The 13,981-nt window shown below is 39.9% G+C and overlaps 2 protein-coding genes across 4 annotated transcripts in view; both read right to left on the bottom strand.

Moving 5' to 3' along the window:
* Positions 1–53: 53 nt before the first annotated feature.
* On the bottom strand, positions 54–9,165 carry phf12a (PHD finger protein 12a). The gene is made up of 15 exons (XM_039676754.2): positions 8,693–9,165; positions 8,272–8,453; positions 6,820–6,892; positions 5,983–6,409; positions 5,308–5,428; positions 4,607–4,739; positions 4,321–4,485; positions 4,099–4,242; positions 3,506–4,016; positions 3,293–3,409; positions 2,520–2,663; positions 2,346–2,444; positions 2,186–2,268; positions 1,963–2,101; positions 54–992 (listed from the first exon to the last, which is right to left on the bottom strand). Exons 1-15 carry the CDS (start codon positions 8,756–8,758, stop codon positions 637–639), a joined length of 2,760 nt encoding a protein of 919 aa, XP_039532688.2. The 5' UTR covers positions 8,759–9,165; the 3' UTR covers positions 54–636.
* A 1,057-nt stretch (positions 9,166–10,222) lies between these two features.
* sez6a (seizure related 6 homolog a) overlaps positions 10,223–13,981 on the bottom strand; it is a 47,050-nt gene continuing 43,291 nt past the window's right edge. Inside the window, exons 12-18 of one of the 3 annotated variants that reach the window (XM_039678024.2) lie at positions 13,758–13,949; positions 13,431–13,625; positions 13,004–13,039; positions 12,655–12,763; positions 12,472–12,571; positions 10,685–10,702; positions 10,223–10,590 (exon numbers count right to left, since the gene is read on the bottom strand). In XM_039678024.2, the coding sequence (XP_039533958.2) occupies positions 10,564–10,590; positions 10,685–10,702; positions 12,472–12,571; positions 12,655–12,763; positions 13,004–13,039; positions 13,431–13,625; positions 13,758–13,949 (677 nt within the window). In that variant the 3' untranslated portion in view covers positions 10,223–10,563. Of the gene's footprint in view, positions 10,703–11,881; positions 12,572–12,654; positions 12,764–13,003; positions 13,040–13,430; positions 13,626–13,757; positions 13,950–13,981 lie in introns of those variants that run through there. The other 2 variants (XM_039678025.2, XM_039678023.2) reach the window with 2 other exon arrangements.

The following is a 13,981-nucleotide window of genomic DNA, read 5'->3' as shown; positions in this document are numbered from 1 at the left end:
CTTACAGAGAAGAGTCGATGAATTAGTAAGCATGACACATGAACACAAGCTGGTGGATTTCTAAAGCATGTTATTTAAAATCTGCTTTGTATTTACATAGTTTGACACAAGAACCTGGTGAAAACTAATTACAGAACACATTAAACAGACACATAAAGGTCACCAACTGGTGCACGACCGAAATAATACAAACTGGAGCACTTTTGCACACTGAATCGTGTGGATCTCTGGCTATTCACATGAATACATACACATATGTACATGAGTCTCTCGTGTCAGGCTAAAGAAACACCAGGTCTGAATGCGCTCCAGAGGACATACATAAATAAAAGCATCCGTTTTTATGGGAAATAAAAGAAAATGCATGTTTGTATAAAAAGTATTGTTACTGGCACAAAATAGAACATGTTTTTTTTATTTCTTTACACGTGAAAACGGCTCATTGGTTCTTTGAGCTTTGAGGATGATCAAAGTTTCCCTTTAAAAACGCAAGTCTTGCATTGAGACAAAATGTGCAACCTGCCTAGTCTTGAAGAAATTAGAGAAAAAAAAAAAAAAAAACTCACCTCATGCAAATGTATAAACAATTAAATAATTAGGAAACCGTTCAAACTGTACAGGCCGGTGCTTGAGGGGTTACGTGACGAGGTTGTGTTGGAGCGAAGGAGGCGTGGCCTTGCTCAGCTGCTCCCCCTGTTGGCCAGGTGTGGGAGTGAGGCTGCAGGTGGTGAGCTCCTCTTTAAGCGGCTTGTTGGCGAACTCTGTGATGCTAAATATAAACTGCAGGCAGCCCAGTTTGACATGGCTTCCATGATGGAGGAGTGCAGTGCCTTCCCATCCCGCTCCATTGCCTCCGATCAAACTGGAGCCGCTGTTTTTACAGTTACAGGGAGTGATGGGAGCATCGTGGGACTGGCCGCTCATAACACCGCCCTCGGTTGCAGAGGTCACAGCCGTTGCAGACGACTCCTGCTCCTTTTTCCTGCAGCGTCCTGCAAACACACTCGAGTTAATACTGATACTTACATTTTTTTTTTTTTAAGTTGGCATGACATGGAAATTCACTTATTTATTCTATTAAGGAATTTTGGTAACACTTTACTTGAAGAGATGTGCATAAGCCTGACATGACAACTTCATAATCATGACATGACATGTGTTAGGAAGTTTTATGCATGTTTGTGACAACTGTCATTAAGTGTCATTCGCTCAGTTATGACATTTTTAATGCAAATATAACATTGTTTTTGATGACACCTTGACAAACCAATACATCATAACCTATCAGTGTCTTTGTCATGATAACTTGACATTACTAAGACAACACAACCTGTCATAAACATGACATAGCAGATTAATGATCAAACTTAAGAAAGCTGGTTAACATTACATTAAACCGTCAGCTGGTTGGTTGACTTTGGCTGTCATGAAGCCATTATAACTTTTTAATGACAAATTCAATTAGTAGAATTTCACTGCAATTCACTGTAGTTGAGGTCACGAAAAATATTCATGACACAGTTATAATGGCCTCATGACAGCCAATGTCAAAGCCAACCATATGACAGTTTAACTTCATTTAATGTCAAGTTGTCACGACAAAGACACTCACAGGTTATGATATATTGGTTTAGACATAAAGACATTTTAAACAATGTCATATTTGCATTCAAAATGTCATTATTGAGCGAAAGACACTTAATGACAGTTGTCATAACCCTACATATGTCATGTCATGATTATGAAGCTGTCATGTCAGTCTTATGCACACCCCTTCAAGTAAAGTGTTACCCAATTGGTTTAATTTTTTCAGACTTCTCTAATCAGTTCTCTAAACCAAGCTCGCATTCAGCTGAGAATTAAGTCCCCGTCCTACATTTTTTTCTTTTCCAATAGTTTGTTTCACTCGGATGTCCATCAAAATATGAAAGAAAAGTCATAACTCTGGAAGAAATAACTCACGGATAATGTTCTGCACTTTGGTGAGCAGGTTGCTGGATGGGCTCTGGCTCGTCTTCTCAGAGAAGTCACAGGAATATAATACGTTGTCAACGGTTGTCCCATGTTCGCTGTAGTTCAGCAGTTCATACTGCTTTGTATTCTGGAGGAGGAGAGAACCAATTTAATCACTCACACTCAAGAGATGAAACCTTTGTCCTTATGTTAATAGTTTAAAATAGCATACCTCATCATAAAATATACAGGCATGTTTCCCTGAAACGTAGTTACAATGCCCGTAGTTTGTAAGGCACACATCCATATCGGCACCTGCAATGAGAAAAGACCGTTGTACGGAGCAGCACTGTGGGATGATGCACTTCCTGTAGTCACAGGATGATAATCACCTGTCCCGATGTACAGACTCCTGTAGCACATACTGACAGCCGTTCCCTTTCCCGTAACCGAACAGAACGAAGCTCTCGTCTGTACCTCCTTGCTTTGGGCTGTGAACGGAAACATCAAGAGTTCGTGCGCATCTAACTTATAACAATAAGAGCGTAATGAATACAACCTCATACCTTCACTGCGTTTCTTGTGAGCGGGTGACACGGATGAAGGAGAACTGCTCTGAACAGGAGAGGTTGTTAACTCAAAGAGCTGCTGAATCCGCTGCCAAGCCAAGAGCTTGATAAACTTCTCGTCCAATGAGCCGAGCTCAACTTCTGCAATACGAAAAAGATTTCACAATGATTACGAAATGCTGCTGTCTTTTGAATTTGGGTCCTTTTCTATTTTTCTCTCTGAATACACGCCAAGTACACGCCGTTAAATGTCCGAGCGAAACTAAGCAAAATGTAGATCTACATCTGGGGAGAGATATTTTTTTCCTAGGATGGTAGGGGAAGACTCATAAATTGTATTAACCCCAGTGACGGGTAGGTTTAGGGGCGGGATTGGGGTAGATCATATATTTATATATACAGTAATGCAACGTTAAGTCATACACACGCTGAAAAGCGATTATGCCTGTTGATGGCACACCAAAAATGGAAATACGAATTGAAGTGTCACACATACGCCATTTCATGAGATCAGTCTGCAAATTGAACAAGCTTACAAACAAGCACTGGAACCTTAAAAAAAATTATCAGGGAAAAAAAATAATCTCACAATTACATTTTTCCCCAAGTCATGATGTAGTCTATCAGAAGTTAAATTCAACGTTTTGTTATAACAATGCTTAATTTAGAAGTGTAAGGGATTTCATATACTTAAAGTTACACTTTCCGCTTAATCTTAAATCTTAAGTTCCTCAAGAATCAACAGTCCTCTCTCTTAAACATAAACACACCTCCGCTGTTCGACGTGATGTCCTTTATTCGTCCGGACAGCTCTGACATGTTAGGTTCTGTGCAAGAAAAGACGTCCCCCCTTCCTGCCATCAAAGAGTCCAAGCCGACCTTTCCATCTGAGAAGAGAACGCAGCCATTCAGTATTTTAAAGGGTTGCAACAAGCCAGGTGATAAAGCACATAACTACATAAGCAAACATTGAGATCTCTGACCTTTTGATGCGGTGTCTGAGGTGATTTTCTGCGGTTTAACAGCATGTACTGTTAAGGCTGAGAGTTTTGCTGCAGCTGTGTCTGAAGCTATTGGACTTTTTTTATGGTCAGATGATGGAGTGCTGTTCTCAGATTTGACACAAGCAGGAGCAGTGCCACTACAGGGCTTTAAACCGGCATCCTCTGTCTTGATAATGGCTCCAGAGTTTGTAGGTTTGGGTGAAGCGGGTATGGGTAAACTAGGCGTTTCATGGTCATCTGTCTTTTCTTGGGTTCCATTGGACTGAACCAATCCTTCGACAGGGCCATTTGTGGTCTTACAGTTCGGACACGTTCCATCAGTACATGAAGGACAGGAAACTTTTGACCTGCCCTGTGAGGCGGCGCTCTGGCAGGAATCTCTGAGTTTCAGATCAGTCTTTTCTGTGTCCTCTGAATCCCAAGGAGATGTTTGTCTGTTCCATAAATGCCTCATAATGCTGCACTGCAGCGAGATGACGTCTTTGAGCCACTGCACAAAAGCATTAACAGAATAAGATCTCTGGATCAGAAACAATACTGAATAGAAAAGCAGCATGGCGCCTAATACACACCTGACACTGTTCATCTTCACTGGCTAAGTGCTGCGGGACATAAGCTTCTGTAAGGCCGGTGCAGATGAGCTCCCCTTCACGGATCCCTGCCGGGGCCATCAGAGAGGGAGGGTTCTGATACTGTGACTTTATGGCATCTGGAACCTGCGAAAACCAATCGATATCTCGTGTGAGTTTCAACAAAATCACTGGTGTCATACAGCGAGTGTAAAGAGCGATCACCTTCAGAGTCTTTTTGCTTTGAGCATAAGCCGACCGCCGTTTAGGGGTGTGCTCCCGATGTATCCTCTGCAGGAAGTCAAGTTTGACGGCGTGCTGGGATATGCGGTCCTGAAACTGGTCAAATAACTGGCAGCGGTTGCTGAGGGTCAAGGTTCTCTGGCTCAGCTGTGAGCAAAGGAAGAGAATGGCATGTTGATAACGGCGTTTATTCAGTTTAGGATGTGGAAATGCACAAATTTAAAAGCTATTACAAGTTTTGATTTTTGTTTTATGCAAGCTTCCTTACAACCAGGTTCTGGATGTGGTTGGGACACATCCATCTGCCTGTTGGGAAGGCAGTGAGAGGCGGATCCAAACAGTCCATGTGAAACAAGAGAGGGCAAAAGTCACACTGGATCAGTGGAGCCATTCGGCAGCTCCTGTGAGAAAAAGACAGAATAAAAGACTATTTATTTATTTCTCAAATTTACACGACTGCTCAAATGTTTGGGGTCAGTAATTTTATTTTTAAGAAATAAATGCTTTTATTCAGCAAAGATGCATTAAATCAACACATTTATCATGTTACAAAATATTTTTTTTACTTCAAATAAATATTGCTTTTTACAACTTTCTAGTCATAAAAGCATCCTGAAAAAACAACTGTTTTCAACATTGATGATAATAAGAAATATTTATTGAGCATCAAATCAGATTTAACAATGCGGCAAAAAATCCAGCAGTTCATCTGCTTCTAAATAAATTCACCATAATTATCAATAATCACATATTTTTCAAATTAGATTAGCATTATCTGAAGAAAATCGAGGGCTTTTGCGAAAACACAATACAAAATGCAAATGACAGCATCGTCAGTTCGATTATGAATGTTGAACATTCTCTCAGCGCTAGTCAATGATATTTTCAAACTTTAAATGTTTCATTTCTTAAAAAGTAGTCCTATTAATTAAAATAAAAACAAATATATAAGAATACTAGATCCTGTACCTGCTGCATGTGTAACACACTTTCACCGGCAGTGGAACCAGTCCATGATTGTCCAGCTCATGCTGTGGCCGTTTAACGTTCTTGCCTGATAACTCGTCCTTTCGTCGTCTTTTGCTGGTGCCTGAAAAGAGGAGAATAGATGCATCACATCTTAGAATCATACATAATCTGTTGTTCACACAATTTTTACACAAGTTTTTTTCAAACTCATTGTGATACTTTTCTACAAGATAACAACTTCAGTCCGAATTTTTCCTCTTTGTCTCCATCTCTGTTCGAAATCTGCAATTGCAGTCATTCGCGGAATATCAACTTTACGTGAGTTGTAGTTTGACACGGCACAGCGTGGATGAACACATTGAGGAGTGTGTGTGTCGGTCAGTCACCGTGCCGGTGTCGATACCGGCATTCAGAATCACAGATAATTTTTTTTTGAAAGTATGACCGACATAATAATTTTCACCGGTAAATGTCATCTGAACTAGTAAGAAACATCCACTTTTGTTCTGGTTCTGATATTGCAGTAAATCTAAGAATCGCTTATAAGTTATCATATCACGTAAAACTGGCAAATTATACTTTATTCTCAAATTGTTAATGTTAACAACGTCAGCATTGCGTAAAATTTAATTTATTTTGAAACATTGTGCAGCCCTAGATCAGGATGTCCTGTACCTGGAAGTGCAGACGTGCAGGTGAGATCATTTGGAAGCTGGAACTGCGTTGGGTTCCTCTGCATGGCAGCGGCAATTAGGAGGTCAAACGGTCTTTTGAGGGTGTTTGTTGAATTCAAGAGCTCAGGCTCAGAACCCTGGGCCTCTTCCTCCACGTCCAGGAGGTCTTCCTCCATGTCATTCTGCTCGGAAGGTGTGGGTGTGTCATTAGAAGAAGTGTTGGAGTTGGGGGTCACAGGTCGGCTGTTGGGTCGCCCCTCCAAGAGCCGTACCTGAGCAACGGCGGCCCGTAGCCCTGTACCGCCCGACCCCAGGGAGGGATCCAGACGTAATGTCCCACATTCCTGCTCAGGAGCCGGAGATGGCGTCTGCTTCACCAGCTGATGCTCCAACAAACCGTTAATTTGCTCCTTTTTCTGTTCCCTTTTCTGATTTAAAAAAAAAGAAAAAAACATAAATAAATAAATAAAATAAAAAAACAAATCCAGCATGCCAAACATTATATCAGTCTAGGTCAATGACTTTTTTTTTAAATAAAATAAAAAGTTGACTAGCCCCAATGATAATAGCATTATTATCATTTTTTTGTTTTTAAATATTATGTTATAATTACTATTAAAAATAATATTTTATTTAAATTGTAAAAGTAAAATCGAATAAATATTACTATTGCAATAATACTAAAACTGTAAAAAAAAAAAAAAAATTAATAAGTCTTCATATATTTTCTTTCAAATTATAACAATTTGACAATTATTGACAATGATTTCTAAACTATTCTCATGCAAAAATTGGATAGATAAAAAGGGTCAAATTTAAGACATGAGTGGACACCAACCTTCTTGCGAACGCTGCAGCGATGGCACATCCAGTCACCAGGGGGCAGCATTTCTCTGCTCATTGGCGGGTTACTGAGGAAATGTAAACAAAGTCAAGAGGTGAAACTACAGGCTTCATCTAATCGAGAGCAAACATTAACAGTTAAGGCATGGACAGCCATTCAACACTACAATAAACGAGCATAGGACGGCAGACCAGCTTTATACTCCAGTGTACTCTGAGTCTAAGTGTGTCATGCAAATAAAGCAAACAAAAACATGATACTATAACTTCGGCAGCTTCTAAAGCCAGGCCTACGTTAAACATGAATACAAGAGATACACCCAGCCTGCATAGAGATGCGAAATCAATAGCTAATTATGTAACGAGTTTCTGTTTCTCTAATGCACTGCACACATGCAAACAGACTACGACTAAACTTCTGTTCTACAGATGGTTTAAAAGAAATCAGCCACGAAGCTCGGATTCTGTATTACTTCAAAAACTGGGTAAAAACACAAATGCAAACCTGTTTTAACTTTCTAATATGCCACAGTCCTTTCAAATAACTTAAAAACGGATGCATCTAAAAACAGTAAAGAGTGACCCATTAAAAGATCTTGTTTGAAGACCAGAAACTCTATTCGAGACTACACAAACGAAGGCTAGGTTTCCCGGGGCCCGTGGGCCGCACAGAACCAGCTGCATGTGTTTCTCCTCAAACACACATGGAATCATTTCAGCTCCCAAAACAAAATGGACAATGAGAAAATACGGAGGGGAAGATTCGAAATTCAAACTTCCTTCTTTCAAGCTGACCGACAGCAGCATAAAGTGAGATTCAAAGCAGCAAAGAAATGGAAATAGTGACAGATCTTTGCTCCCATAATGGATTATCGAAAAAGAAAAAAAAAATTTAGGGTGGTAACTTGGTTCTATGCATCGGCTGTTGATTGGATTTGAGATTTGGGTGACTGTTTTTGCCGGGACAAGTCCTGCATACATCATCAGAGAGAAGTTTGTCCTTTAAAAAACAACCAGCACAGATTAATTGATCACAAGAAGACCTAAAACATGCATTTAGAAAAAAAGATGTAATTTTCGTTTCATGTCGACTGTAGTAAACAAAGCCGTACGATCACGCAAACATCTGACAATCTGAGTGAGATGATTAAGGAAAATCTATCTCAATCTCAATCAGATCTCTCCATAATGGAGACGTGATGGTGGGTGGCCTTCAGATGCCCGTAGTTAATGATTATTTCTCAGCTTCCTGCTCAAGAAACATCAGACAGCATATAAATTAACAAACCACAGCCTCTATAATGTTCCATCTGAAGATGCAAGAAGAAACCTCAGCCAAATCTGAGTTGTCACAGCAAAAATGCAGCACAAATTACTTCTGCGCTCCAACTAAAACAGCATCACAGTCCTGGGCCCAATTTTGTCCCAGCTCCAGCATCACACACACCAGCACTGTAGATGGAAGGCAGCGGGGCAGTGATCACAACACAGCAGGTCCCCTCCTTCCCGACAGCTGTCGCAGGTGTCGTGATTGGTGGCCCTGCCGGCTCTCCTGGTGCTCCTGTCCGGTTTCCTGGTCCTCTTCTCTCCATCCTCAGACTTGGGCGGCGCTAGCAGAGTCTGGATTTGCTGCAGGAGAAAAGCGAGAGAGGTTCAGAAACTCATTAGTGAAACATCTGCACGCGTCTTACATCACATCAGCCGCTCAAACCATTGTTGGGCCGTGACCGTGAGCGCGCGCACGCACGTTCACGTGAAGGGAGCCTATGGATGACATTAGTGAGCAATTAGCCGCTACATTGAGAATACTAAACAGGCAGTAACGCGAGGAATAATCGGGTGTATGAGTGTGTTTGTCTTACTCTTACCTCCATCAGCCCGCCGGAGGTATCCAGATCGTACACGATCGTCGGGGTCTCCATTTTACCCCACATCAACACAGGCCAGGACTGTTTCTGACTCCCTAAGCCGCTACACCCCGACTCCTGTCAGTTGAGTAGCCTCTCACTTCTATTAAAATCGCCTCAGAAATCCCGCCCGTGTCTGTTATGGCTCCGCGCGGGCTCTCCGTTAATCGAGCAGGCGCGCGGAGGCCTCTATCCCCGGTGCTGTGCGAGACTATGGCCCGGCATGAGAAGGAATAATAAAGACAGAGGAATTATCATTAAGTCCATGATGTGAAGACGTCAAACATCAAGCCCCCCGAAGAACAACTCATCCGAGGAACTGGCAGCGGCGAAAAACAGACGTTTTTCTCCCGGTGAAAGAGCGACTTAACAGCAAAGCGTCTCTGTTGTGATGAAGGAACGCTCGCGCTAACTGACGCACAAATCTGTGTGCGCATGCGTGGGCCAGTTATCTGAGTTGGGAATCCAATTCGTTTAGAGAATCGGTTCGTTTTGGTGAGCCGGTGCAGTAGAATCAATTCACTGGTTTGCCATCACTGATATATTTATTATCTATTCTAATACATCATGTTTAATATTTATGTAATATTCAATATTTAAATACGTATTTTATAAAACATATTTTATTATTTAAAATTATTGCATTGTTTAATGGTCATATCACACACCTCACAAGCTTATAACCAAAGTTTCCCAGAAAAAAAATTGTAATAATTTTCTAACTAAATCTGCAATTCTGCCATTCTTCTTTCATAACAGAATGAATAAAGACATGCATCTAAAATCAATATGGGAGTGAGAAAATTATTAGGTTTAACTTTTGTCTGAACTTTGCGTTGTTTACGTTCGAGTGTTTTACAAACGCTTTGCGAATCGGTTCGAATGGATCTTAAAAAAGAGCCGGTTCAAGACAATGATTCGTTCGCGGTCAGGCATCGCTACCCGTCAACAGTGTAGCCATCTTGCTCTTTTCCTCCGTTTATAAAGCCTCTCTGTCGACGGGGTCATATATGTGAATCTCCAGTATTTTTTGTTGTGTGGGTGTGAGGAGCTTGTTCAGTAACCTAACCAGTAAGGGATAGAAAGCAAAAGCTTTGATCCGGTTTGTTTACGTGTTCGAGTTTCTTTGTATTGTGAGGGAATTCTCTGGCCTCTGATTGGACTATTTCGTCGCCGGCGTAACATGAACCAATGCGCGTAAAGGAAGAGATGAAACCATTTTTTTATTACTAGCTATAAAATCACCGGTGAGCCCTGAACAATGGCGGTGGATTCATTCGTTCGTTCATGGTTATATGTAATTAGATATATCCTATATATAAAGATATTAAATATTTAGATAAGTTAAAATACATATTTATGTCCATTAATTACAAGTATATTATAATAGAATACATAGTCTATAATTTTATATAGTATATATAGGTGCTGTTAAATGAATAACTGTTGTCTCGGTCAAATAAAAGTTTCACAGCTACACACAATGCACAATAAACACAAACTCATACTAGTTTTGGACAATTTATTTACAAAGTGTTCTGCAAATAAGCCCTCATGCAGCGACAGTGTGTTATACATAGAGAAATGTCTTTATCACCATCACTAGTGGAACTCAAGACACTCGGACACTCTCCCACCTTCACACTCTCAGTCGTTTGCTGCATGTGGGAGAAAATGGTTTCCATCACTGTTGTTCCTCAATGTTAAACCAGGAACCATCTTGGTGCTCTCTGATATAGTCCAACCTTAAGTTGTGAGCCTTGGGATGTTTTAGCGGACAAATAAAAGTACAACACAAACCTCAGGCTCGTATGTGCTACAGAAATAACACCCTATTGTCCACCAGTGCAGGCAGAAGTCTTAGAGAGAGAAAAAAATACATGAACTGGAGCCCAGCAGAAAAAGAGGAGAGATGCCAAAAAATACTTTCCATAATGGATTTTACATACACACCTCGTAATGCCTTGCATCCTGAAAAGATAAACAAATACAATTTCAGAACAGTACAGTGTTTTTTCTTTGTCTTATTGTCTTTATTCAGAGCCTGGTGATGCAAGTTATATTTAAAACAAATAAAATGCATTTCAATAAAAAATACAAAGCTTTGGAAGTCAGATATTATAGAATAGCTTTAATTGCACTACCGTTCAAAAGTTTAGGGTCGGTAAGAATTTGAAAATATTTTTGAAGTCTCTATGCTCAACAAGTTTACATATTTGATCACAGATACTGTAAAAACCTCCATATTGCTAAATATTATTTATTGAATTTTCAGCATCATTACTCCAGTCACATTTATTATTATTATGAATGTTTTATTATTATTTTTATTACATTTTAACTATAAAATTCCAATGTAACAGTATTATCAATGTTGATAACCATTGTGCTGTTTAATATATTTTTTGGAAATCCTTTTTTAGGATTCTTTGACAAATAGAAAGTAAAAAAACAACAACAAAATTTATTTGAAATAGAAAACTTTACGTAAATGATCTTAATGCATCCTTGCTGAATTTCTTAAAACAATGCGACAGACCATAAACCTTTGAACTCAGACATGTTTATCTATGTATAATGCAATAATGCACAATTCAAGAGCTTCATTATTTGAATCAAGAGAAAGGAAACATGAAAACATGAAACACAAAAATGATGAAACATAAAAAAATAAGTCCTGTGAGAGTCATGAAACAATCCAATCAAGTAAAAGTAATATAATTTAACTAAACATTAATAATTAATTACACAATCTTTCAAATGTAATTTGGTCTGAACTTTTCACATTCAGAAGATAACAGTGAATGACATAATCTTGGATGCTGTATGATTACGGGATGCGTTTTAGGTTAATATGAGGTACACACAAGTATTAGAACGTCTAATTAGAGAACATGTCGAGTGTATATGACACACACACACACCATCTGCTGAGTTTTAGCTACCCATGACCCATGGCTTCAAGCCAAAATTATTTTTAACCTCTAAAATGAACGTTTTCATGTTTGTAAGGGCATCAGAGTCTTTCCTTCTCCACTGAATTGTATTTATTCTTACCCTTTCATGTGCATAGCAGCATTCTTTAACTTCTTTGAAAATGTTAAAATGTTATAAGAAATAAAAAAAATAATAAATGTATTAAGAGTCCCCAAGAAACATGTTGCTCATTTAATCATGAAGATATTTTTATGATATATGGTCCTAAGTTCTTAAAGGGATACTTCGGATTTAGCATTAACTAAGCTTAGTAGAAAACTTGTAGTATTTTCGAATTACCGTGCTCATATCCCCCTGAGACGAGAGATTTATATATTTTTTGTCTGGAATAAATCTACTGCGCTCTGTTACCGGCAGGCGTGGCCTCCTAGGGCAGCGAAGCAAGTGCATTCTGGGAGTTGTTGTCTTTCATCCACATAAGCCAAAAATACATTTTGTGGCTTTTCTCAGTCTAGAAAGCTCCAAATTCAAAAATAATTTCACATTTCTTCTTTGTACTTTAAGTAGCGCCATTATGAGACTGATACTGCTACATTATAAATACTGGCCTTTAAAATAAAATGATATGTCTCTGTTGGCTGTTTAGCCATATAACTGTTCTGTTCAGATCCCTGTTATTTGTTCTGCGGGTCAGGTCAAAGTAATAGATGACAGGTTGAATGATAAAATGGCAGGGTTGATCAGGACAGGACGATGGTGTTGTGAGATCCCACGTCTCTGAGGTTCATGGCATCCATACTTACTCCCGTCTCATACACGGGGTTGTCAAACGCAGATTCTTCAGTCATGTTGTCGTAGGGTGGAGAAGACGACCCAGGGAGCTGAAGGGTCTTGCTTTGAGCTCTGCAGAGACACAACCTTATTAGTGGAAAAACAAACCCCAAAACAATAAGCACCGTGTCATTTTCCCTGCCCTTCAAACTTACATTGAAATGAAGAGGAAAAAGACCAAGATGAGCATCAGGACCACTGCAACAGGAATCAGAACTGCGATGGCAATGTTGACGCCCTCCACATCAAACTCTGAATCCGCAGCTATAATGTGGACATTTTACAGAACATTTAAAAAAAATAATCCCCCAGTTTCTTGCTCTGATACATCTTAAAACCTGTCAGTGCTATTGTTTTGTCTCAAGATGTGCATCAGTAATGTTTTTTTCTTTCTAAAGCACATCTATAAAAGCTACTTAAATGCCGCCTAATTGAACTAAAGCCTAATCCTTGCTTAATCTAAGCCGTGTTTGTAAAGTGTTGATAATATTGAAGAAGTATTACCGTTCAGCCTGTGTTCCTCAATGTTTCTCGAAGAAGCTGAAAAACACCAGAAACAACTTTTGAGACTCAATGACATTTAAAGGGATACTCCACCCCAAAATATAAATTATGCTATCATTTACTCACCCTCAAGTTGTTGCAAACCTGTGTTAGTTTCCTTCTTCTGCTAAACACAAAGGAAGATATTTTGAAGAACTATTGTAACCAAAAAGTTGTTTGGCACCATTGACTTCCATAGTAGAAAAAAACAAATACTATGGAAGTAAATGGTGCCAAACAACTATCAAACAACAAAAATATCTTCCTTTGTGTTCAGCAGAAGAAAGAAACTCACACAGGTTTGCAACAACTTGAGGGTGAGTAAATGATTTTTGGGTGGAGCATCCCTTGTGTGTAACGATGAGGACTTTAAGAGTGCAGTTCCTACCTCTGCACATAGGAGGCGCACCGCTCCACTGAGAGGGATGTCCCGGGATGCAGTGGATAGTGGCTTCACCCTGAAGCACATAACCTAAACGACAGGTGAAGCTCAGAGTCTCTCCCGCCTGGAAGAAAGCTTTCTCTGAGCTCTGGATGGCCGTGGAGGGAGCGCCGGGGTTACTGCAGGGTTCATATCTCTCAGCTAAAGAAACAAACACAGATCAGGCTGCTGGAATGCAGTAATCCTGAAATCCACTAGATGGCGGTAGAGTGTAAGAACTGAAGTCAGTTTAGGTTGGATTTCTTGTTATGCTGCTGTCTGACCGATACTTACGGACACATTTGGGCAGTTTTTCACTCCACTTTGGGTCTGCAGTTTCTCTGCTGTAGCAAGTGAGCACTCCAGGGCCAGAAAGGGAGTATCCTTTGTTGCAGATGTACTCGACAGACGAGCCCACGGCGAAACGAGAGCCGGTCACCAGTCTGCGGCTGTTGTCCACTAGTCCCGGATCCTCACATGACATAACTAGACAAATGTCACGAATAAAAACATAGGAG

Source organism: Pimephales promelas, chromosome 23 (assembly GCF_988280905.1).
Source record: "Pimephales promelas chromosome 23, fPimPro1.hap1.1, whole genome shotgun sequence".
NCBI lineage: Eukaryota > Metazoa > Chordata > Actinopteri > Cypriniformes > Leuciscidae > Pimephales > Pimephales promelas.
The sequence above is the reverse complement of the archived record's forward strand: the minus strand, read 5'-3'. Positions and strand labels throughout refer to the sequence as shown.

Bases quoted from the DNA above. Each gene is read 5' to 3' on its own strand.
- phf12a (XM_039676754.2), bottom strand. From the start codon at position 8,758: ATGTGGGGTAAAATGGAGACCCCGACGATCGTGTACGATCTGGATACC. The intron at 6,893-8,271 runs GTGTGTGTGATG...ACATTTCCTCAG, and splicing joins GCCTTCCATCTACAGTGCTG to TAACCCGCCAATGAGCAGAG. The intron at 4,243-4,320 runs GTGATCGCTCTT...TGGTTTTCGCAG, and splicing joins AAAGCAAAAAGACTCTGAAG to GTTCCAGATGCCATAAAGTC.